General features: G+C 38.5%; 2 protein-coding genes across 3 annotated transcripts in view; one reads left to right on the forward strand and one right to left on the reverse strand.

Moving 5' to 3' along the window:
• PGAP3 (post-GPI attachment to proteins phospholipase 3) overlaps nucleotides 1-291 on the reverse strand; it is a 12,254-nt gene extending 11,963 nt beyond the window's left edge. For both annotated transcript variants that reach the window (XM_072414896.1, XM_072414897.1), the window contains exon 1: nucleotides 97-291. In XM_072414896.1, coding sequence (XP_072270997.1) covers nucleotides 97-262 — 166 coding nt within the window. In that variant the 5' untranslated portion in view covers nucleotides 263-291. The remainder of the gene's footprint in view (nucleotides 1-96) is intronic.
• A 12,363-nt stretch (nucleotides 292-12,654) lies between these two features.
• Nucleotides 12,655-22,720, forward strand: part of ERBB2 (erb-b2 receptor tyrosine kinase 2) — a 64,032-nt gene continuing 53,966 nt past the window's right edge. Inside the window, exon 1 of the mRNA XM_072414899.1 lies at nucleotides 12,655-12,852. Coding sequence (XP_072271000.1) covers nucleotides 12,786-12,852 — 67 coding nt within the window. The 5' untranslated portion in view covers nucleotides 12,655-12,785. The remainder of the gene's footprint in view (nucleotides 12,853-22,720) is intronic.

Below are 22,720 nucleotides of genomic sequence, written 5' to 3' on the forward strand. Positions count from 1 at the left end.
CACTGCCCTGCACCTCTCTGTGTAACATTCATGTGAATCGTGCACTGCCCTCTGCCTCTCTCTCTCTGCAGAGCTGCCACTAGAGGTCCCCCTCACCAGTCAGTCTCATGTAGAGGGGCTGCTCAGCCCAGAAGTCCTGGAGTCGGCTCCCAGTACAGTTCCTCTGTTCACAAGAGCTCACACACTCCCGGTATACCGGCTCCCGGTCCCCGCGAGATGCAGTTACAACTCCGGCCAGGAGCAGCACAAGAAACGGTGCCATGACCGGCGAGCCGGGACTTCCGCCTTCTCGGCGACTTCCGCCCAATGTCCGTTGCCAACAGCTTCCCCGCGAAAACAGGGTAGCGTTAAATAGTGCCGGGTTAACTCTCCGTACTATATGTGACAGCGCAGTGCTCAGCTAGTCAACATTTCAACTAAATTTCTGAACCTTTTTTCTTTTTAAAAAATGTCTTATTTGCAGAGTTAACATTTAAAAATCTTTGCCACTAGACAATGCTTTTTTTTTTGTTCAACTTTTTGTCATTTCTACTTAACCAAAAATTTACACTTACCTTTAATCCCGCAGGTTCCTCGATAGCGCTGGTCCTTCCTGTGATCTGTCCTGGAATTCCTCTTCATCCTGGCGCTGAGGAAGTGCCACCATCTTCATTCTTCTTTTCTATCTTCTCCTTTGGCCTTCTTGGCACGTCACCTGATCTTGCACTGCGCTGGTGCGAAATTGCAAGACGTAGTCACTGTGAAGGGGAAATAAAAAAAGAGCGAAAGGGGCTTTTTTTCCCCTAATAGATCAAGAGGCATGCCCATAAGGAGGCATTCTCTACATTCTCTTTCCACAACTTTCTTCTCTTCTTCCCGTCTCTCCCTTCCAATTTTTACAATTCCCCCCTCTTGCAACCCTATCTGTTCTTTCTTCACCCTGCTGCCAACACCGTACATCACAAACCTCAACTCCTCTGTAGCCTAAAACGTGCAGGCACAGAGTTAGCACAGAAGGTGCAACCCTGAAACATTTTTCCTTTTCATTTTCCTGTTTCTGAGGCCTTTCCCACTGTTCCTTCTTTTTCACCTTTCACCCATCCAGTGGATTAATTCCATCATGTACAGGTCTCAATTTGCCACATAAAAGAACTAAAACTTTTCAACACTTGTTCAGCAAATGTGTTTTAGTACAAGACATCTATACTATATTTCCATTTGCTCCTCTTGCCTCTAGTTTCTTATGGTCAACTCTGACACCATGCAAAAAGAAGTACTAAAAATAATGACAATTCAAATTCATGTGTTCAAAGAAAATAAAAAAAGGCTTTGCAGTTGGTAACACACATTAGATGGCTGCCTGTGGTTTAGAGTTGCCTCCATCCTTTTACTCATTGCTGTTTCCAGCTACTTGGGATCACTTGGATAAGTGAATCCTGATCCATATCTTCCTATCTATTCAGACAATTGATCTTAATCATTACTGGATAATTCCTAGTATTGGACTACTATATGCTGTAATATCACCTCCTGGGACCTAATTGGAATGTCTCTATTCAGAGTTTATTTGCTGCTACTTGTCGCTACCTCCCCTGAGAAAGATTAACGGCGAAACACATCGGTGCCAGAAATGTTTATGTCCTTTTCTACAACTTCATCATTGCACTTATGTTTTTGGGGACATGCGATGCCCGGCCAGCATTGCCAGGGGAAGCAGAGGCCAGGCATCGCTGGAGGATGCTGCTGACATTGCTGAAGGACGCCGCTGGAACGTGGAACCTAGGTAGGACTTAGTAAATTCCCTGGCAATTCCACCCCGAGTGTGGCTCGGGGTTACCACTTTTGGTATGGAAAATCCACCACGAGCCACACTCAGGAATACCGCCAGGGAGGTTAAAAGCCACATCTCTGCCTATTTCTTTTAACACTTGAATAGGAACTTGTACTGTAGACATGTAGTTTAAAAAAATATCTGTTGCTACTGACATGATAGTTGTAATGCCCTCATCGCCATCCTAGTCCACCACCAATAAAATCGTCCATTCAGAATGGATGGCACTTTCTTCCATAGGCACTGAAAGTTTGTATGGGCACTGCAGCTGTTCACTTATATGACTTAGGCTGTTCCGGATGGTACACCCCAGCACATGGACAGAACAACAATAGCAATAATACTGGTATCGCTGCTTGGGGAAGTGTGTGACTAGAGACACAGCCCTTTCCGTGATTCGCAGAGGAGGAACATCACTGAATGAATGGTGAAGAGGTAAGTCAGGTTGATTAGGTAGGGTGCTGATTTTTTGTGATTAAAGAGACTGGTAGGGATTTACAGAAAAGGGAATGGCTTCCCTTTTCTGTAAATCCCTATCAGCCTATTTAGTCCTGTGTATGAGCACCTAAACAAATTTGCTAAGGTGTGTAAAGGTATATAGGTAACAAACCCAGAGGTGGGAGTCCCAAATGTCACTCTTGCCCCTAACAGCTGGGAGCAGCCCACCTAGTAGGGGAGGGGAAGGTAATGTAGAAAGACCTAGACAGTTGGTATTCAGGGGGTTGGAAGAATTTGCTGCCTCTTGTGTAATAGTTGGGCATGCGGTAGAAAAAGTAGTCAAATTTCTGGCTATACTGTTTTTTTTTAAATAGCGTGGCTTTGATTTAAAAGCAAAAATGAAAGCAGAACTGGTTGATGAATAGTGTGATGATGCTGAGATAATATGGATGGATTGTATTTGTGGGTTTAAAATGCACAGGTAATTATTGGTGTTAGAATGAAAACTTATTACAAGATGAATGTATGAAAACATATTACAAGACAATTTTATGGTACAGTTTGTAGAAGCCCTAACAAGAAAAAATGCTCTTCTGGACCTGCTATTTTCAAACAATGCCAAACTTGTTGCAAATGTTCATATTGTAAATGGGAAGTACAAACTAGAAAATATAACACTGAATGGACTATGGCTGCCTTGTCCATTTTAGAATACCTCTCCAACATAATCGTTACATATCAGTGTTCCTTCTAACCTTTCTTTACTTTTTGGCATAATTTCTTCACAAAACTTTACACACTTAAAGATGGTGCTCAACTCAAACCATCATCAGTGGTCCACAAGAACAATTTGGTGGTCCACAGAATCATTTGGACATTTTTTGCAATTTTAATGTCTTAAGATTAAAACAAAAACTCCGCCAATACCAAGTCTCAATCGAGTCTCAATCGATTGTTTTATTTTATTTGTTTATTTCTCAGATGCTCTTTTAGGTAAGTATGACCTTAACTGTGTATTTTCTTTAACTGTTATTATTATTGGAATCAAATAGTCTGTCTTTGATAACTATTATTTCTTGTTTGGTCTTAGATTCCAATTAAATTAACCCATATTGAGTGAGAAAAAGCAAACAAATATTTTCCATTTCTTTAGTAATACCAAAGATAATGCAACTAATGATAAAAGTAACAACAGTAATACTTCACTCAACCGTGAGCTGATCAATGAATCAGATCCTCCACAGTCCTTGTCAGGCACTATTAGCAAGATCATTATTTTACAAAAGTATTTATCCTTTAAAAAAATTGGTAATGTGGAATATGGTTCATGAGATCTGAAAGGTTCGCGACCGCTGATCTAACTTAACCACCCGAGCGATAACCCCGACCTTGGTTCAGGGTTAAAATAATTACAATTATTGATAACCCTGAACTTTTCTCACTGTATGAAAATACAGTGAGAAAAGTTCGGGTTTATCGTTCACTTACCTGGTCCCGCTGCGATGCAGCGTTGTCCTCCAGCGTCAATCTCCAGCGTCGTCCTCCAGCGTCGGGTGCCCTCTCAGGGAAAAAGAAGCCGGCTGGCGGAGAAGAAGAAGCCGGCCGGCTTCCTCTCCCTCCATGCGTGTACGTCGGTCCGTACCATGACGTCGGCGCGTGTGCGGGAAATGCAAATTGAAAGTCATTCAAACACATTTTGTATTGGATTGAATACAAACTCCTGTATCCAATCCAATACAAAATAATTCAAAATAAATACAAAGTATGTAATTGCCAGATCCTTTTCCATTTCTGACTCCCCCAAATGTATTCCCCCTAGACAGTATGAAGCATGTATGTGGTTAGCCCCAAAGTGCATAACATTACATTTATCCATACTAAATATCATTTGCCACATGGCTGCCCAATCAAACAGTACATCCAGGTCTGCTTGTAGATTATAGACATCCTGTATGGACTTAATTCCATTACATAGTTTGGTGTCATCTGCAAACACAGAAATGGTACTTTTAATCTCAAACTCAATATCATTTAAAAAAGGTTAAACAGTAAAGTCCCGACACTCATCCCTGGGGTACACCCCTAATATCCTTAGACCATTCAGAGTATGAATCATTAGTTACTACTCTGTTGATGCGGTCTTGATGCGTTCTCAGTTCTCTATCCATTTACAGATTGACTTTTTTAAGTCTATTGACCTTAACTTGCATATTAACCGTCTGTCGGGTACCGTGTCAAATGCTTTAGCAAAGTCCAAGTACACTATATCAACTGATATTTCACTGTCTACCTGTTTACTTACTTCCTCATAAAAAGAGAGTAAATTTGTTTGATAACTTCTCGAAGCTATGCTGACTATCCATTATAATATAATTTTCTAGCAGACACTCCTCCATGTGGTTCTTTATCAAACTCTCAAGGACCTTTCTAACTGTGGACGTTAAACTAACCAGTCTGTAGTTACTTGGTAATGACTTTGCTCCTTTTTTGAAGCTAGAAACCACGTTGCAATTACGCCAATCCATCGGTACCATGCCAGTGACTAAAGAGTCTCTAAAAATATATATATATATGTCTAGAAATAATGGCTTTGAAAAAACTGAGCTCAGCTCTTTGGAGACACGTGGATGACAGGCGGTCATCTGTAGATATGCTACAGACAGTGGGACAACAAGCATGAGCATACTTTTTTTTTGGTTACAAAACTAAAAATGAATTTTTTTTTTTTTTTTTTTTTTAGCTTCAGGGAAATTTAAATGATCAAATCATACACACATTCAGTTGACTTTTTACACATATATTCAGCCTAAAATGTGTGTTATGTCAATTTCGACAGCCCTTCCAAGGGAAAAAAACGAGTTAGTGGTGGGCTGCTTGGAAGAAATTGATATGATATATATGTTTCTTATCTGTCTGTACTGGTGCATTGCATAGAAGTAGAATTATAGGCAAAATAATATAAACAGTGCCCGTGAAATGGCCAGCACAGATGAGTGTTAAAAAAAAAAATGGGGTTAGGTAAGGATCTGTCTGGTCCTGGTATTTATGTATTTTAGGGTTTAGTTTCACTTTAAGAATAGCATATTAGTAAGTTATAAAGTAACCATAGCACAAATAGCTTCATAGTTACACATTATCCATTTATTATGTCTGGCACCATGGCTGCAAGACTTACATTGTGTTTATGTCCAGGCACCAGTTGTAAACTCAAGCAGTAATTTTCCTGAAGGTGGTTCTAGCCCTCTGGTAAAAGAATTTTATGTCTTGTATGAACTAAAAATCACCCACTGAAATAATAATGAGAAATACATTGGAAGTCTTTTTTGAACTTGATGTATGAACGTGTTAGGCTTTATGCTACACACAAAGTACTAACAGACAGCAATGATGATGTTGTAGAGAAAAGAATACAGAAAGAAAAAAAGAATACAGAATTAAATGATGGTAAGCTCTTCGGGGCAGGGTTCTCTCCTCCTCTATCACTGTATTAGTCTGTCATTTGCAATCCCTATTTAATGTACAGCGCTGCGTAATATGTTGACGCTATATAAATCCTGTTTATTAATAATAATAATATTATTAATAATAAATGGCCCTAAACAAGAATAGAAGTGCTGGATTCACTCCGACGTCTTGTTCTAGGTTAACGTATTAAAGATTTATTGCTGTTGACACTTTCAATAAATGTGAGGGTATTTATTTGGAAATGAGCACTCAAAACCCATCTTTTCAAACTTCTTCTTCTGTCTCTTAAAAGCCTGACTACTTCCCACCAAATCCTGTTTATTATGATTATGATCTGGCATTTTCTGCCTTTGTTGCAGAACTACTGCTTTTTCCTCTTGCTGCAAGCACAGACCTGTGGTCTTCAGGTTGGTCACATCCCTCTCCAACTCCAGCTATCATTCATTAGTAACCTGCATGCTTTACCTTCTACCTCCTCTAAACATCTTTAGGGTTCCCAACAGCTGCCATGGTTTCATTAATCATTTAAAGCCACATCATTTACATAATATGTATTATGCTAATGTGACCTAGGTTTTTTTCTGCTCTATGGGAAGGCCTTAGCCTGAGTGTCCCTACCCTGAGAACAAAATGACTTCATGACCGATGACATTGTGGTTTCTGGGTCTTTTCAGGGGGATTTCAATGAGATGGTCTAAGTCTCTTTATCAACAAGTGCCCTCCTATGCCTCTGCCATTGTTCACTTTCTGTAGAACCATATAGAATTTTGTTTCATAGTCTGAACTTGGGGTTCAAAATACTACCAGCAATTTATCCACAAGTGTTCTGTTCAAGTCATTCCTAACTTTGCATTTAGGTCACTAACCTTTACTTGTGAAAAGCTCTTGATCCACCACCCAAACCGAGCCCAGCAAGTCCCACGCTATCTCCTTTTCCTTTTTCTGGGGATCACCTTTTTATCCAGCTCTGCCACCTTGTGACACTAGTGTCCCAGGAGGCTGCAGGTTTCCCCTTTTAGTCTTTACCACCACAACAGTAATTACAGAAGAGGAGGGGACCTCCTTAAAGCCTACCTAAACTCAACAATTATTTTTTACATAGAAGTGCAACACACCTTTTTTTTAAAAAAAAGAAAGGGTGCAGCAATGTCCCTTTAAAACTTGACCTCCGCAGTGATCAAGACTTAATAGGAGTGCAGAGCCTCCCAGGATACCTACATCACACATCCTGGGAGGCTCTGGCTGCTCCTTCTGGGCTTTATCTCGAGAATACGCAGAAGTGGCATTTTTCCTCCTAGGGGAAAGAGATGCCCATCTCACGCATGTGCAGTGAGATCAGCTCTCTTTTTTTCCCCTTCACAGCAGCTACGTCACCTGATTTGGCAACCTGCGCAGTGCAAGATGGGGTGACAAAGTAAGAAGAATGAAAAGAACACGGAAGTGAAGAGCGAAGATGGTGGCGTCCACCGCTTCCTCTGTGCCGGGACCAAAAGGGATTCTAGAACAACAAAGGACCGGATCGTGGGAAGGACTAGCGTCATCGAGGGACCTGTGGGATTAAGGGTAAGTGTAATTTTTTTTATTTTTAGTTTCGTTACTCTTTAAAGAACTGATATCATTCAAAGATCAAAGGTCACCTTTAAACTACATAATACTAAATAGTAAATATAATGAAACAGTACATTGCTGCAGTGAATTCACTCAGGGACACCTGCAGACTTTTTTGCAATTTCTGGTTGTCATTTTGGCATTAATATGTAGGAAAGATGAAAAATACAAACACTGTGACTTGGAGACACTCTCACTTTACCTGTTCAATTGGTGGCCATTCATTGTCCCGATAAACCACCAAATCTGCAACATGTTTGACCTTCACCTACCCTACATCTCCTGAAAAAGCAATCCTGTAAAAAGTGTTGGAATATTAGGAATTCTTCACGCATGGAACTCAGAACATCACCTATGTATTGGTCTATTTTTTTGTTATATTAATGTATTCCTAACCTAAAAAACCCACAGTCAGGTGGAGCTTTGTTAGTCACCTAATTCAACATTAAAATCATAGTTTATGCATCTTTTTCCTGCACACTATATTTATTTACATATGTACATAATATGTCTTACTAACCCCCTTCTTTCTTTGCATTAGAACCTTAATAAGGTTTATGGTTTATTCTTCCTCATAATTAAGGGACCATTTCACTTTGATTATGGGTAAAAGCTGCTTTTTATATCTTCTTTACTTGACCTACTTTACCTTTTTCTTTACCTGCACGTTTTACCTGTCATTCAAACTTTATATGTCATGGTTAGGGGCTTTGTAATTGATAAAAATATGCACAAAAATATTCACAAAAATTAATTTATCCAGTTTGCTTATCCCTATATAACAATTTATATAAAATATATATGATAATGTAAAATTCTTTTCAACTAGATTGGTGATCCTGGTACCCAGCAAGACAGCAAGGCCAGATCAGTGATCTCACTTTTCTCTATGACAGTGATACAATGTGCTAGTGACCGGACACAGTGAAGCAGAACATTGATAGGAGCAAAACTTTTAAATATTTTTTACTTTTACTACTATATTTTACTTTAAGCATGTTCAAATGACACTGTTGTCACAGTGTAAGTACTGCTCTGCATAGAACAACTTGAGGTTAGAATTTGTGATTTTTTGATTTTGCACTCATTCCACGTAAAACACATTTATTTTTAATGAATACGAAATCCGAATAAAGAATGTTTTTATATTTCCGTTTGGAGTTTATTGTTATGAAGATCTTACACAATGTCATGGGAATATTAGATTAGTGGGTCTTATCTGCAGCTAGTGTCCTACAACATAGTGCCTAGCAGCCTTGAATGGTAGCTTTGTTGTCATAACATTGTTTCCCGATGTACTGTTATAAATAGCAGAATCCTTTTTATCTAGCTACTTCAGATATCCAGAGCCTCCTTCTGGCATTCCTTGAAATATTTGCTCTTTACTTGTGGATAAATCTTTCCACAGATTTTTTTTCCAATTCCTGGTCCAAAAAGTTTTGCATATAAAGTAGTATTCAGCCTGGACATCCAATCCTGTACAACAGATTTATAACCCGGATATTTACATTTATTACAAGCTGTAATAGCAGTATTCTCTGTGAGCCTGCACCTAATGTACAAGTTTCAGCCTGGGCCATCTTAAACAATACAGCATGTATGTGCATTGTGAATTCAAACAAAAATAAGGCATAAGGCACTTCCTTTTGTGTGCCGTTATGCAGTAGGCAACCCATTCAAATAGAGTAGCTGTCTGCATCCATTATATGGCAGTGTACAGTACAATGCTGTGAATTTTTACTAGGGCAGTGGTCGCCAACCTTTTAGACCTCACAAACCACTAAATTCATAATTTTAAATCCCGGGGACCATTAATATGAGTTTTTTTTAAAAAAGATAAATACATTTGTAAAATAATGATCTTCCTAGTGGTGTCTGACAAGGACTGTGGAGGCTCTGATTCATTGATCAGCTCACGGTTAAGTGAAGTATTACTATTGTTACTATTATCATTAAATGCATTATCTTTGGTATTACTAAAGAAATGCAAAATATTTGTTTGCTTTTTCTCACTCATTATGGGTTTATTTCATGGGAATCCAAGACCAAACAAGAAATGATAGTTATCAAACTATTTGATGTCTCTAAATTTAATAGTTAAAGACAATACACAGTTAAGGTCATACTTACCTAAAGGAACATCTGAGAAATAAACAAATAAAATAAAACAATCGGATGAGAATCCGTATTGGTGGAGCGGGGTGACTGTTGTAATGGTGGAAACAATACTGAAGCGTACGGCTCGGCAATGGTTGCCTCATACAACTTAACACTACACTAACGTTACTCTGCGCCTCCCTTGTTTTTTTGTTTCTAGTACAGTTCATGAATTTAGTGCAATATAAAGGTGAAAATTGTCATTCAGAATATAAGGATTTATTAGAATGTTATTTGTTTTATTATTAATAAAACATAACAATTGCAAATTAAGTCAAATTTTTTCTGTGGACCACCAAAATATTTTCACAGACCACCAGTTGGCACCCATTGATCTAGGGGAAATGCAGTTTAGCCAACCTAAACAAAAAAAAAAAAAATGAATCTAGCAAATTACCGGTAATCTATCATACTGGAGGGGCTTTTATAAACAGTTTGGTGCTTGTGACCTGATGAACTTTGTTGTGCTTTACACTTGCTGAGCTAGACATACAGAGCAATGTATTTGAATGCATGAGTGTGAGAGTGCTGGTGGGTTATCTTTACTGGCATTAAAGTACAACCACACAGCTAAAAAAAACTCCCAACCCCCCTCCTCCAGGAACCAGGCATTTGAAGAATAAATCAGTTGTATTCTAGTAAGTTCCCTTTCCTTAATGTGTTAGAAATAGGTAAAGCAGTCAAAGACTGACTGACTAACATCCCCCCAAAAAATAGATACCCTCTCTCTTTTACATATGTTTTTTTTTTTTTTTTATATAATAACTATTATCTGATAAAAGTGTCGCACTCATAAATAATATTATAAAATTTGCACCTGTGATACTGTGACAGACCCCCCCCCACCAGTAGTTAATTAAGGGAAGCATTGATAAATTTTCCCTATCGAGTACAGTGGGTTTGAACAAAAAAGGTTTAGGGGGCCTGACCTGCAGCCCCCTAAGGAACTTTATATAATAGCCACTACATGTATTACAACCGAAGGCAGTCAGAAAGCAAAAATATTAGGGGGGGGGGACAGACTTCTGCATTACAAGCTGCATTACAAGCTGCAGAACATGTTGTAGGAAAAAGTTAGCGACTAGAAACATGTTACATAAGACTGCTAATCATCACTGCGATTACATCCACTTTGCAAAACCAACATTTCTATGAAAGGACCACATGAGACTGTTGGGCACCAGGGATATTTTAGGTGTCCACCTCTGTGGTTCCTCCTAATGACCTCTAAATCACATCTGTATTTTGTAGTAACTAGGGGTCATTAGAAGCAACAACAGAAGGCAAAGGAAGGAAGGCCTGGCCTGAAGTTTCTGCTACAGAACAAGAATTTTTTTTTTTGCATCAACAGCTCTAAAGCTATTTTCTTTATAGTGTAATAATTTATTTTAACCCCAATCTTTCTAGAATGCAAAGTAGGCAGGCAGACAAAATAATGAGGACGACTAAAGGAGTTTGGGCTGTGAAAGTGAATTTTGACTCAGCAATGACAATTCACTTAGTTTAATTAATGCAGTAAAATTTCACTTTTATAAGACTACCCAACCATGTACATTGTGCAAGTACCCAGTATCTCAATTTATACTTGGATGCCATGTTATTTATATGTATTTACTTACACTTGTAGATATGTTGTTTACTAGATTGTATATTTATATACTAACTCGCCCTCCTGGCGAAGTGCAAGTAATTGTGCTCTTTGTGGCTGATGCTTTTATTGATGTATTTTAAAGTGTGTTTGTTTTTTTATTATTAAAGTTGTTTTTTCTTTTATTTCAAGAGTGTTGCTTAAAATTGTGAGGTGTGTACCCTAAAAGTCCATTTTTTGGGATGGTAAAGTTATAGTTGGAGGTAATTGGGGTTAAAGTAACCCCAATTACCATGCCTAAAGAGCAGAAGCAACGTGCAGCTACCAGTCTCTGAAAGGTTGACCTCAAATGCCGTGTCTTCAGCGCTGAATGGACTATCGCATTATTCTTCTTTCCACATGGCAACAAAGCCCAGTGTTTAGTGTGCAACGACACCAATGGCACTTTCAAGCAGTCGAATCTCAAGGGGCATTTCGATGCCAAGCACACGCGCATGTACAGAGACTACACCGCAGATGAGCAGAAGACTGAGGCTGCTCGCTTGCAGTCACGGTTGGAAAAAACCTTTCCTTGGAAACCTTGTTTCTTCTGGCCTAGTGTGCCTTCTTGAACTCCTGAAATGGCCTAGTACTTTTTTGCTCCGCGGACCACTAAAATCAACAGCTCCTGACTGCACATGCGCGGGGAGCTGGGTGTCACCCGAAGAGGGAGAAACCTCCCCATAGTGACGTCACTGTGACATAGACCTGCCCACTCTCCCATCGCAGGCTTGGATCCGAGAGTGGGCGAATTATGTCCAGAGACAGCCTGCCCACTTCCCTGCGCCTGGGACTTGTACGGGCACGTGTTCCGCGGCTCTGGCCGGTGCGTCCCCCCAGCGGCATCCTTCTCCTGACCCCGCTCGGGGGTGCACTCACCAGAGCCTCAGCCCCCCAAAATTTTCAGTTTGGCGACCACTAGCCAAAAAGTGTGCCAACCCCTTGCTTTAGTAGCTAAATCCTTAAATCCTCACTCCTCTTTAAACACTAACCTACCTGTAAATTCAGTGTATAGCCACTAGATGGAGCTGTGCTCTGCTAGTTTTAATTCTGCATCTATAGGATAATTGTGACCCCCTAAATACATTTCTGGGAGCATTTACACACTACAGCTAAATTTATCAGAAAAAGGTGATAAATATTTAACACCATCATTTGTTATCTAAGATTCATTCGTTTACCATTTTCATGATGATATAAAATTACTAATTATTATTATTAATTATAATTAAAGCTTACTCCTGATTCATACATCATGTGAATATTTAGGTTAAAATGGTCTAAATATTTAGAAAGTGAGCCCATAGAACTGGTTTGACCAGAATAAGTTGTTGGGATCTTGGTGCAGATTTGCTTCAATAATAATAATAATATTAATAATAATAATAATAATAAAAGCAAACATAAAGACAGCAGTGTGGGGGTAACACTGTACTCCTGGGGTACACATGGGAGCCTTCCCCCTACAACGTGCAGTGCCACTCCTATGTAGGGCATGTTACTCCTCTTGGCTGGCCTCCGCCTCTCCCTCCCCTCCCTGCAGGAAGTGTTGTGCAGGAATGAAGCAGGGCAGCTTGTGAAGTTGCTCCAACTTTCCCGTGGACAGAAATAAGGGCGAAGACCCGGCAGGCTGGGGAGAAGGGGGGCTGCTAAGCATGGTACACAAGGGGAAGTGAAGGGATGGACCTAAAGCCTTGGATTTGGGCACTCTGTGCCCTGCTAATGCCCCCAGCTTTATGCAGAGAAGGTAAGAGTTCATGTAGTATGGAGTCTGCTGTTATCTTATGACTAGGGTTGTGTCCATATGTGCTCTGAGATTTATTGGAATGATTTATTATAGAGCCTGACCTAGGAGGAAGTGTGGGGAGGAGGTGACCTCCTGCACCCCTACTTCCTATGTCTCCAGGTGTGCACAAGATAAAGGTTCCCCCTTACCTGAGAGGTGTCTCTGTATTAGAAAGACGTGCTGAAAGGTGACATGATAAACATGTGTGAGAATGTGTAAGTGTTTGCGCCATTTATTATTAACGGCACCCTAAATGCACTTTTCTGATGCCAATGCTGCATTGGTTTAGGTTGGCGCACCCGAATACATGGGCTGCCCTAATGTAAATTATACTAATCCGAATGGCGCTGGTTATCCTGATACATCTGTCATAATGACATAATGTCAGCAAAATGCGGAATCAGACCTTTGTATTTCAATAATTTTTATGACTTTTTAAAAAAAAAAAACACAATTACAATAATAAGAAAGAATTTCCTTAATAAATATTTACATCTTTTTATAAATAATAAAACAATGTGTATAAATATAACAATCTAAATAATATCCATTATAATCGTAGCTTTTCATATACAGTATATATACATAGCTTTTCATTTTCATAATATTTCTATTTTGTTCTTATTTATGTGTTTTAGGCTTTTAAATTATAATTTCAAGTGTATTACATCTTTAGTATTTATTCTAATTCACATCTAATAACAGAAGAAAATGAAGACATGAAAGTGCTTATTTTTTATTTTTAAAGTTGATACAAACCCAATTGCTAAAATACAAGCTGTAACATGATTATATTATTATTTGAATTTGTCTACCAAAAAATGTTTCTGCATTGTCACTGTGCGAGCCGGGTAAAGTGTCCAGGCATGGCCATGATATGCAGCTGAACCTTATCCAGGTGAATGTAGAAAAGTGGCTAAAAAAGGCGATCACTGGGATGCAAAAAAGGACAAAAAAAATAAAATAGTATTTTTGCTATTGTTTATGACACACAGAGTTTTAGCAAATCAAATACCACCCAGATAACATTCTGATTGTACAATCCCCTAAAGATTTGCCAACTCTAATGTAGTGACTCTATTATGTAGGGTCCCTTTAAAGAATTCACTTAGTTAATGTTCAGACAGCTAAACAAATGTGATCATTGTTAGAAAACCTAAAGGAAACTGTATAATCAGATTGTAAAGCGTCCGGCATTACAGTTTTCAACATACTATATACTATAAACTGACCCTGTTAAATGCAACAGATTTCTAAAGGCTGATTGGACATTAAATCGTTGCACTTTAGTTTTAAAGTAAGAAGGAAAAATAATAGGGTTTTATATCTGGGATATGTTTATTGCCGTAGTGGTTGAACTTGATGGACTTTTTCAACCTAACCTATTATGTAACTATGGAAGAGTTGTGGTGTGTATTGCAGTTTCTGTATTTGTTGACTGGAGCCTAAATCATGAACTTGCGTACACGTATTACACTTCTGAAGGATATTCTCCTCCTCCTCGCCTTGCTCATCTTACAGTCTATGTCTGGACATCCTTAGCAGAAGTAAACATGTCATGTTGTGTTAGCTGTACTGACACAGTAGTATCCCTTATTTATAAGTCCTTTGTATATTACACACACTTAAGAGGTTGTGTTACATGGACCTGATATACACAAGGTATTTACCTTCACCTTATGTGGCTCAGAACACCTGTGTGCAAGTGTACATTCCTTTACATCCAATGGGCCTTTTATGCAACTCTCGACTGCGCTCAAAAGCTGACACCATTTTTGTTAGAAAAAGTTAGAACCTCTGTATTACTCTTTATTTGTGTCCCATTTGGGAGGTTTCTCCTAAATTGTTGTCTGACATGTAATAAGTCCTATTGATGTTTTAACATATTGTAGTTTTTTTTCAATCCATTTAAGTGTTGAACTTCCTTTAAAATTATACCTGGGGATCCTCCAGGTGCTTCATATTTGGGATTCTATCAAAGGGCTTTACATTTGTGTCAATGCACAAATGCTGCAAGTCTGTTCTTCTTACATTGATTACATCTTACATTGATTTTCCATCGTAAATTGATCTTACATTGATGTTTCTGGGATCATTGAGAGCTGGTTAAAGAAGAACAGAAGCATTACCTCGTTAGAATTCTTGAACATGTATTTATCCATCCTTTCCACCACTCCTCTTCTGCTGCCTTTTCATTGGCTTCCATTTCACATGCTCCTGTGCTTTGCCTTCAAATCCCCACACAGTTCTTGTCCCACTTACCTTTCTCACCTGGTAAAAAAATACTCCTCTAGCCGCTCTCTTTGCTCCTCCAATGACCTACTACTGACTTCCTCACTCATAACCTCTTCACACGCATTGCTCCAAGACTTTTCTAGAGCTCCCCAACTCCCTGGAATGGCCTTCCTGGACCGGTTCAGTTTGCTCCTACTTTCTGCTCATTTATAAGAGCACTGAAAAACAATTTTTTAAACTTACCTACCCATATTCTTATGTATTATGAAACCCTCACTACTAACCACCAATACATATCTCCACCTCTATTGTGTGTTACTTTCCCCACCACCTAGATTGCAAGCTCTTTGGGTCAGGGTCTTCGCCTCATGTGTCATTGTCTGTATCTGTCTGTCATTTGCAACCCCTATTTATTTGTGCAGCGCTGCGTAATATGTTGTCGCTATATAAATCCTGTACAATAATAATAATAACATGTATAACAGTTGTATATATGAAGTAAGGGTATATCGTTGCATGTCAAGTTTTATGTATGGGGTTCAAACAACTGTAAAATGTAGGTATTTGTATGTAATGCTGTTTGTCTTTTTTGTAACAGAAATAGGGGGCAGTTAACATTTGTAACAGAAATTTCTTTTCAAATGGTTAATGCTTCTTTGTAACAGATGTTTATTGGCAGCTGGTAACAGTGACATTATTATTATTATTATTATTATTATTATTAATAATAATAATAATAATAATAATAATATTTAGAATTTATATAGCACCAACATATTACGCAGCGCTGTATTTTAAATAGGGACATCACAGGGTCTGAGAAATGCATTTTTTAAGCAATAGTTTATGCACTTTTTTGAAAACTCTGTACCATATTGCTTGCCCTTATTTATATACTTAGCTGTATTGGTATTTTCTTACACCCTCTATGACTAATTTGCCAGAATTAGGGCATGCACCTTTTTTGGTGCCTTTTGGTGTAATAGGGCTGCCCTATCGCATCACAGGTTAATTCACATGTACTAATACACTACACATAAAACTTAAAATATAGGCGGATAATCAGGTTAAGGTCAGGCACTGTGCGGGTGGCATTGGGCACTTTGCCGCATGCATTAGCAATGGGTTTTGTGGGGGTGGGTTTGGCACATATTTGGGTACAAAGAGTGAACTTTTTAATACAGTTATTCATGAAGAGTGCTGTTGAAAGTGTTACATTTTCAACATATTTTGTGCAAATGATCATGGTTACTCGTGGTAAAATGTGGCCATAACACAGATAGAATAAGGCAGGAATGTCTTGTTTTATCCCATCAAACTGCTATGCATGTGCACAAAAATGCAGGATTTATCAACATGCAGACATATTCTTCATGGCAGTGTGCAATGCTCAGGAAAATTATTTTATTTTTGCAAATTTATTTTTAAATGAAAAACCCAAACTTTTTGTAGACTATGCACTCTCCAATGTCTAAATTTCTCTTTGTCACTGCTGCCGATCTGTTGTTACCAATGTACAGGTAACATATGGTGTATGTTTTGGTAGGTTGGGTGCCATTCATTTTACCAGTTTTTTTTCCTAAATTGTTTCGAGGAGGGAAGGAGGAGGGGTCTCCCTGACCAATGTGGTGACAACGCTTTGTCTAGGTGCGTTACTAAAAGTTAAAAAGTTCTCAGGATACTTTTTATAATATCTTTTTTGACTCTATTTTAACATTTTTTTAAAAGAAAAATAATTGTGTTTTTTTACGTATTCCCATAGAACCCCTTGACAACCCACACCATAAATTTTGGGGACAATATTATGGTCAAGGGCTTTGCAATACCGTTTAAAATTGGGATGTATTTTCCCAAAAACAAAACAAAGAAAGTGTAAATATGTGAAATTTTTCACGAAAATACATATCTAACATTTGCTCATGTCATCTACCTGGCTCTGTTGTGTGGCAAAGATGTGCAAATTACAAAACTGGCTGAACTGATCGATCGTTAGTCGTTCGTTTCCAATTATAATTATTGCACGTGCGTACGTAGCCTTAGACTGCTATTGAAGTGTGAAAATGTTTTTTTGTTAGACATTCTTTTTAAAAAGAATACAAAACTAAGGTGACCTTTAAAGCATTTATAACAGGTGAGCTACAATAGATTGGGTATACAGGATCTTATATACTTTTAGAGTATTTGCACCTGCTACTTTCTTTTTTTTTTTTTTTTTTTTTTTGGATTTGGGATGCACGGGGTTTGTTTCAGACAGTTCAGTCTGTCAAATGACAGCTCCTACTTTCCTGCAATAGATAATGAAACATGTAGTTTGGCAGCATTTTTGTAGTTTTATGTCAGCCTGTAAAAGCATTTGCTGGGTTTAAATAGACACCTATTTGATGACTTTAATCTATCTTTTTTTGATACACAAAGTTTGAAATAAAGCAGTCAAAAAACTCATATCACAGTAGTTTTCTAGGTCCCCACCAATGTTTGTACTTACCTTTACTTCCTCTCCTCAACCAATAACCCCCTGTTTTACATGTAGAATGGAAATTCTTTAGAAAAGTTTCCTGACTTTCATGTTTATCCAATATTTTGTGCTACTGGTTCAGAACTAGTTCTAATTTTACTTTATAATAATAAAACCTATGACCAGGGGTTCCCACGCTTTTTTGGCTTGCGAGCTACTTTTAAAATGACCAAGTCAAAATGATCTACCAACAATAAAAAACTTAATAACTCCTGTGCGCGGTAGAGTTTATTTTGAAAGGCAGGGCTCCGTGATCTACTCGCGTTGCCTTTGCGATCTACGGGTAGATCCCGATCCACCTGTTGGGCACCCCTGCCTAAGACAGTAGTCATTTTTACGAGTAGATCATAAATGGCTGGCTACATGTTTCAATACATGTTTTCAAAAAAAATCTATATTATTAGTATTGGGAAAATAAAGAGTAATAAAAGAGTTGAATTACCTAATGTTGGTCTGATGTCTAAAGACGTATGCACTTAATCGTGTGATTACAAGGGTCAGCTAGTCTTAGCTTTTGTACTCCTCTACTGGAGTGGCTTATTGAATGAAAATAAAAATGGGGATAGCAGTTTGTCTACTGTTTTAAATCAGAAACAGCCTGGTAGACTTTAAGGGCCTAATTTATTAAAGCTCTCCAAGGCTGGAGCTGATACATTTTCATGATTGAACCTGGGTGATCCAGAAAACCTGGAAAAGATTTGTTAAAGTCATTTGCTATTTGTTAGCTAATGTATTTAATCCTGGAACAGATCCATTACAGGTTTTTTGGATCACGCAGGTTCACTGATAAAAAATGTATCTTCTCCAGTCTTGGGGAGCTTTAATAAATCTGGCCCATACCGAGAAGAGAGGATCAGTAAGACAGAATAATAAAGCAGGAAATTACCTATGTAATCACTATTGCTGTCACCATTTGCATATACAATTACAAAGCATAAATAGAAATGTAAAGTTTTTTAATGCAATGATACACTTTTATTTGAGTTTTATTATTTTATTGCTTACACTAAGCAAATTTATTTCACATTATGTGCAATAAAAATAGAGAAGAGTACTAACTGTTTCTTGTCATAAGTACTGGAAGGTTTCTGGGCCTTTTTTGTTTATTCATGCGCCATCTCTCTTCTTCATTGTTCACTCTCCTCTCAGTTTTCATTGGTATATAGGTTCCTCTTGTATTCAGTTGTAATAGCAAGTTTTTTTGTTTGGGGTTGCATCCTCTACAAGTTAAAGTACTATCTGTCTTACTAACCCCCCTCTCTAATTTGCCAGTTCATGTGTCATCCATGTGTACGTTATTCTCTCCTTTAAACTTGTGGGTAAACTCCAATTACAGCAAATGAAACACACACTACAACAGAAACACAGATACACGGCCTGATTTATTAAAGCTCTTCAAGGCTGGAGAGGATACATTTTCATCAGTGAAGCTGGTGGATCCAGCAAAATTAATTTGCTATCTGCTGGCAAGTGTTTTGAATCCTGGACCAAATCCATTCCAGCTTTGCTCTATCACCCAGCCTAACCAATTAAAGTGTAGCCTATCCAGCCTTGGAGAGCTTTAATAAATCAGGCCCATAGTAAGAGTAGACAAAGGGTTTGAGCCAATATAGGCAGTACTCACATGTAGTCAGAGCAAGAGGGCAACTCTACCAAGACCAGGTACAGTCCCTACAAATTGTAGGGAACAGTAAGGCTACGTACACACTTGCAATGGTTATCATCTGATAATGAGCTCAGGGTCGATATCGGACAAGAATCTAGCTTGTGTACCCCACCCATTGTCCATCGTCCGAACGGCTGTCCTAGCGGATCCACGGACGATGGACGAAGAACGATCTTAATGGAAGTGAAGGGGGAGAGCGCGCAGAAGGTGCCGCTCCGTCATTCTCTTACTCCCCACTCCATAGAACAGAATACTGCTGTATGTACAGCGCTCGTTCATGCATCGTGCAGTAGTTTGTCATTGGAAAGAATTGTGAAAGATCCTTTCCAACAACAATTATTGCATGTGTGTATGCAGCCTTAGAAGCTGCATGCAAACCAAAAGCACACTTTTTTCATATGGTTATTTTAGTATACTACAGAAAATGTATTTGCATAAGTTTTTATTGAGGATCCCTAGGACCTAGGACAACCCTGCAGCATAATTTCTCTTTGTCTATGGGCTGTAGGGAAAGTCTAAATGAACATGAAAACATTTAATTCTTGTAAATATAGGTTATTCCTATAGGTCACACAGTGCATTAACAACATGTATAGGTGTGATATCATAGAGTTTATATTAAGATACCTGTTACTTCCATGTATGGGGAAACGTTACTTCTTTGGTAATTGGCTGCTCGAGCACCCAGAGATGCCACAGGTACCCAGACCTGGGGGGAAAGTTCTAGCTCTAAGTAAGAACCAACTGACCAAGCATGGACAAAGCACATGTTTACTCTATTTCTTGTAACACGCTTCAGTTTTTCTGTTGTTGTTTTCAGCCCCTGATACATTGTGGGAAGAGTTTTGTCTTCAGTAGTACAGAAACTTTCCCAGTTGTTATGGGAGTGAGATTACATATACATTTGCAGTTGCCAGTATGCTTGGCCTAGCCCCTAGGATTAATGCAGCTAAAAGGAGATATATATGAAATTTAATATTGAAAGCATCATAAACTATTTTGCAGACTGCTAGTGATATGTATTAGGCAAAGTCTTCTGTATGTAATGTGTATATAATTCCAGTTTTTATCTTGGCCCTCAGTACTTTCATTGTGTGTTTGCCTAGAAAAATGAAGTGGAATTGTACTAAGGTCTAAACAAATAGGAGTTTACACTGTGCATTCGTGATACCCCTTGCTGTGTGTACCTAATTTGCTGTTGTAAGCGAGCCCATGTCTGTAACCAAGAGGGGATCAAATGCACTCACTTTTACATGGGAACATGCGTGTTTCCTCCTACTATGTACATTAGGTAGGGCTTTTTTTGTGGCAATTACACTAACAAATACACAATCATAGGCTTCCATACTTTGGGTCTGCCCCATTAAATTCATGGGGTATTTTGACCCTTATGCTAGACACAGATTTCCCAAAACAGCTAAAACAGAGCACGGGGCTATCCAGCGCGTTTCGCCACAGAGCAGGGGATTGGGCCGTGCTCTGTTTAAACTGTTTTGGGAAATCTGTGTCTAGCATAAGGGTCAAAATACCCAATGACTTTAATGAGGCAGACCCAAAGTATGGAAGCCTATGATTGTGCATTTGTTTATGTTGATTATATCATCATATTATAAAGATCTATGTTCTTCCTGTATTATGAAAGAACAAATACACATGTAATTGCCACAAAAAAACCTGCTTTTCTTCTTTCTTCCTTTTTATATTCATACAAATTTAAGGGGGGTGGCGCCAACTGACAATAAAACAAGAGGAAAGGAATGCACCACTTTCCAAGATTTGTACTTCAGCCCTTAAATTTTACCTCCAGAGCCAGCTAACCTGACCCTTATAGGACTGGGTTCTTGTCCAGTTAAGCGTTTGGGATATCTAAAAGACATTCTTTTTGATGCACATGTTAGCTATCTATAGCTAACTAAAACATCTATAGCTATGACTAAAACAGCATAAACCTTCTGTAAATATTTTTTTTTACTTCTGCTTTAACTTGAGAGATGTTTACAGTCCTTGCCATCCCCCCTATCCAGTAATGCACAAAAGAGTATTTGGAGTTTAATGCAAAACATTAACTTTTGCATACTTTAAGTCCGAAGTAAAGGAGTATGTTACTTCTGATGCCTGCCTACCAGCATTTGCACATTCATTTAATGTCCTGTAAACCCCAAAAAACAAGACCAGAACTGCTTTATTGATTCTGTGGATGTCCTTTCCTGCTTCTCTAGCCTTCCAGTTGGCTATAGTATGTGATGGGTGGTTTCCTGTAAGTGTCCTTCCAATACTTACAACATGAAAAGAACACTTTGTACAGCATATTACAATAAATAATTTCACTATCTGAATACATGCACCATACAACTTTGCAGTGGCACTTTCTTGATATTTACAAAACGGAACACATTTAGGGGAGAATGACAGGAGAAGCACATACCACAGTGATATATAATTGTGTAGGTTTATAAGCTATGATAAATTCATGATTTTGCACAAAATTTGTATATAGTCTGGCCAGACAGCACATTCTAGTATTTATTACAGCTATGGAAACATGTACATATACCTTTACATTCGTTAATGCTTAAGTTCATAACTTTTTCACTTTAAAATGAAAACAGGGGAATCAGCTAATAACGCTAATTATGCAAACAATGCAACAATATTAAAAGTTCACTCTCAGTTTATATTATGTTTCCTTGAGGCACGTTTATGAGCTTTATCTATAAGGTTGCTTGCAATGTTTAAAAAATTCAAACGAGGGGTAACCCCAGAAAACACCCCAAAACACGGGTAAACGCTTCTATTGATTTCAATGAGACGTTTTCCTGCATTCATAAGCACTTAAAACGCAAATGCGTAAAAACGCAGGAAAACAACATAAGTGCATAAAAACGCAATAGGAACGTTTACATGCGTTTTTAAAAACGTCCGTGTAGACCCAGCCTTAAGAAAGCTTTACTGGAATAATATTTCCTAAAGCCTGTGCCGCGTAACTTTCTCTTTTTTTTTTCTTTCTTTATCACTAGGTATTTTCAAACTTCAAACTGAATATGATTGTGTGACAGCAATGGTCTAGCCCACCCACTGCAAGGGGAACACTACTTCTCTTCAACCAGGGAAGTTCAATCTTCTTGCTGCTTGGAGAGAATTAGTTGTGTGCAGAAGATGGTTTGGACCACTGAAGTTAAATGGCTGCTGTAACATGGAGCAGGGGTATTTATCTTCAACTTGTGGCTGTAATCTCACTTGACCAGGGTAGCTCGGACCTTCTAGCCCATCCCTTATAAACACCATTGTCATAACTACCAAACTTTTTCTTTCCAAAAGAGGGCCCCTCACTATCATCCAGCCCTTTTTAACGTCTCCCATTCCTAATCTCCTCCTACCCCACGTTGCATACTAGCCCAGCCCCCTCTAGCAAC

This window comes from Pyxicephalus adspersus, chromosome 6 (assembly GCF_032062135.1).
Source record: "Pyxicephalus adspersus chromosome 6, UCB_Pads_2.0, whole genome shotgun sequence".
Classification (NCBI taxonomy): domain Eukaryota; kingdom Metazoa; phylum Chordata; class Amphibia; order Anura; family Pyxicephalidae; genus Pyxicephalus; species Pyxicephalus adspersus.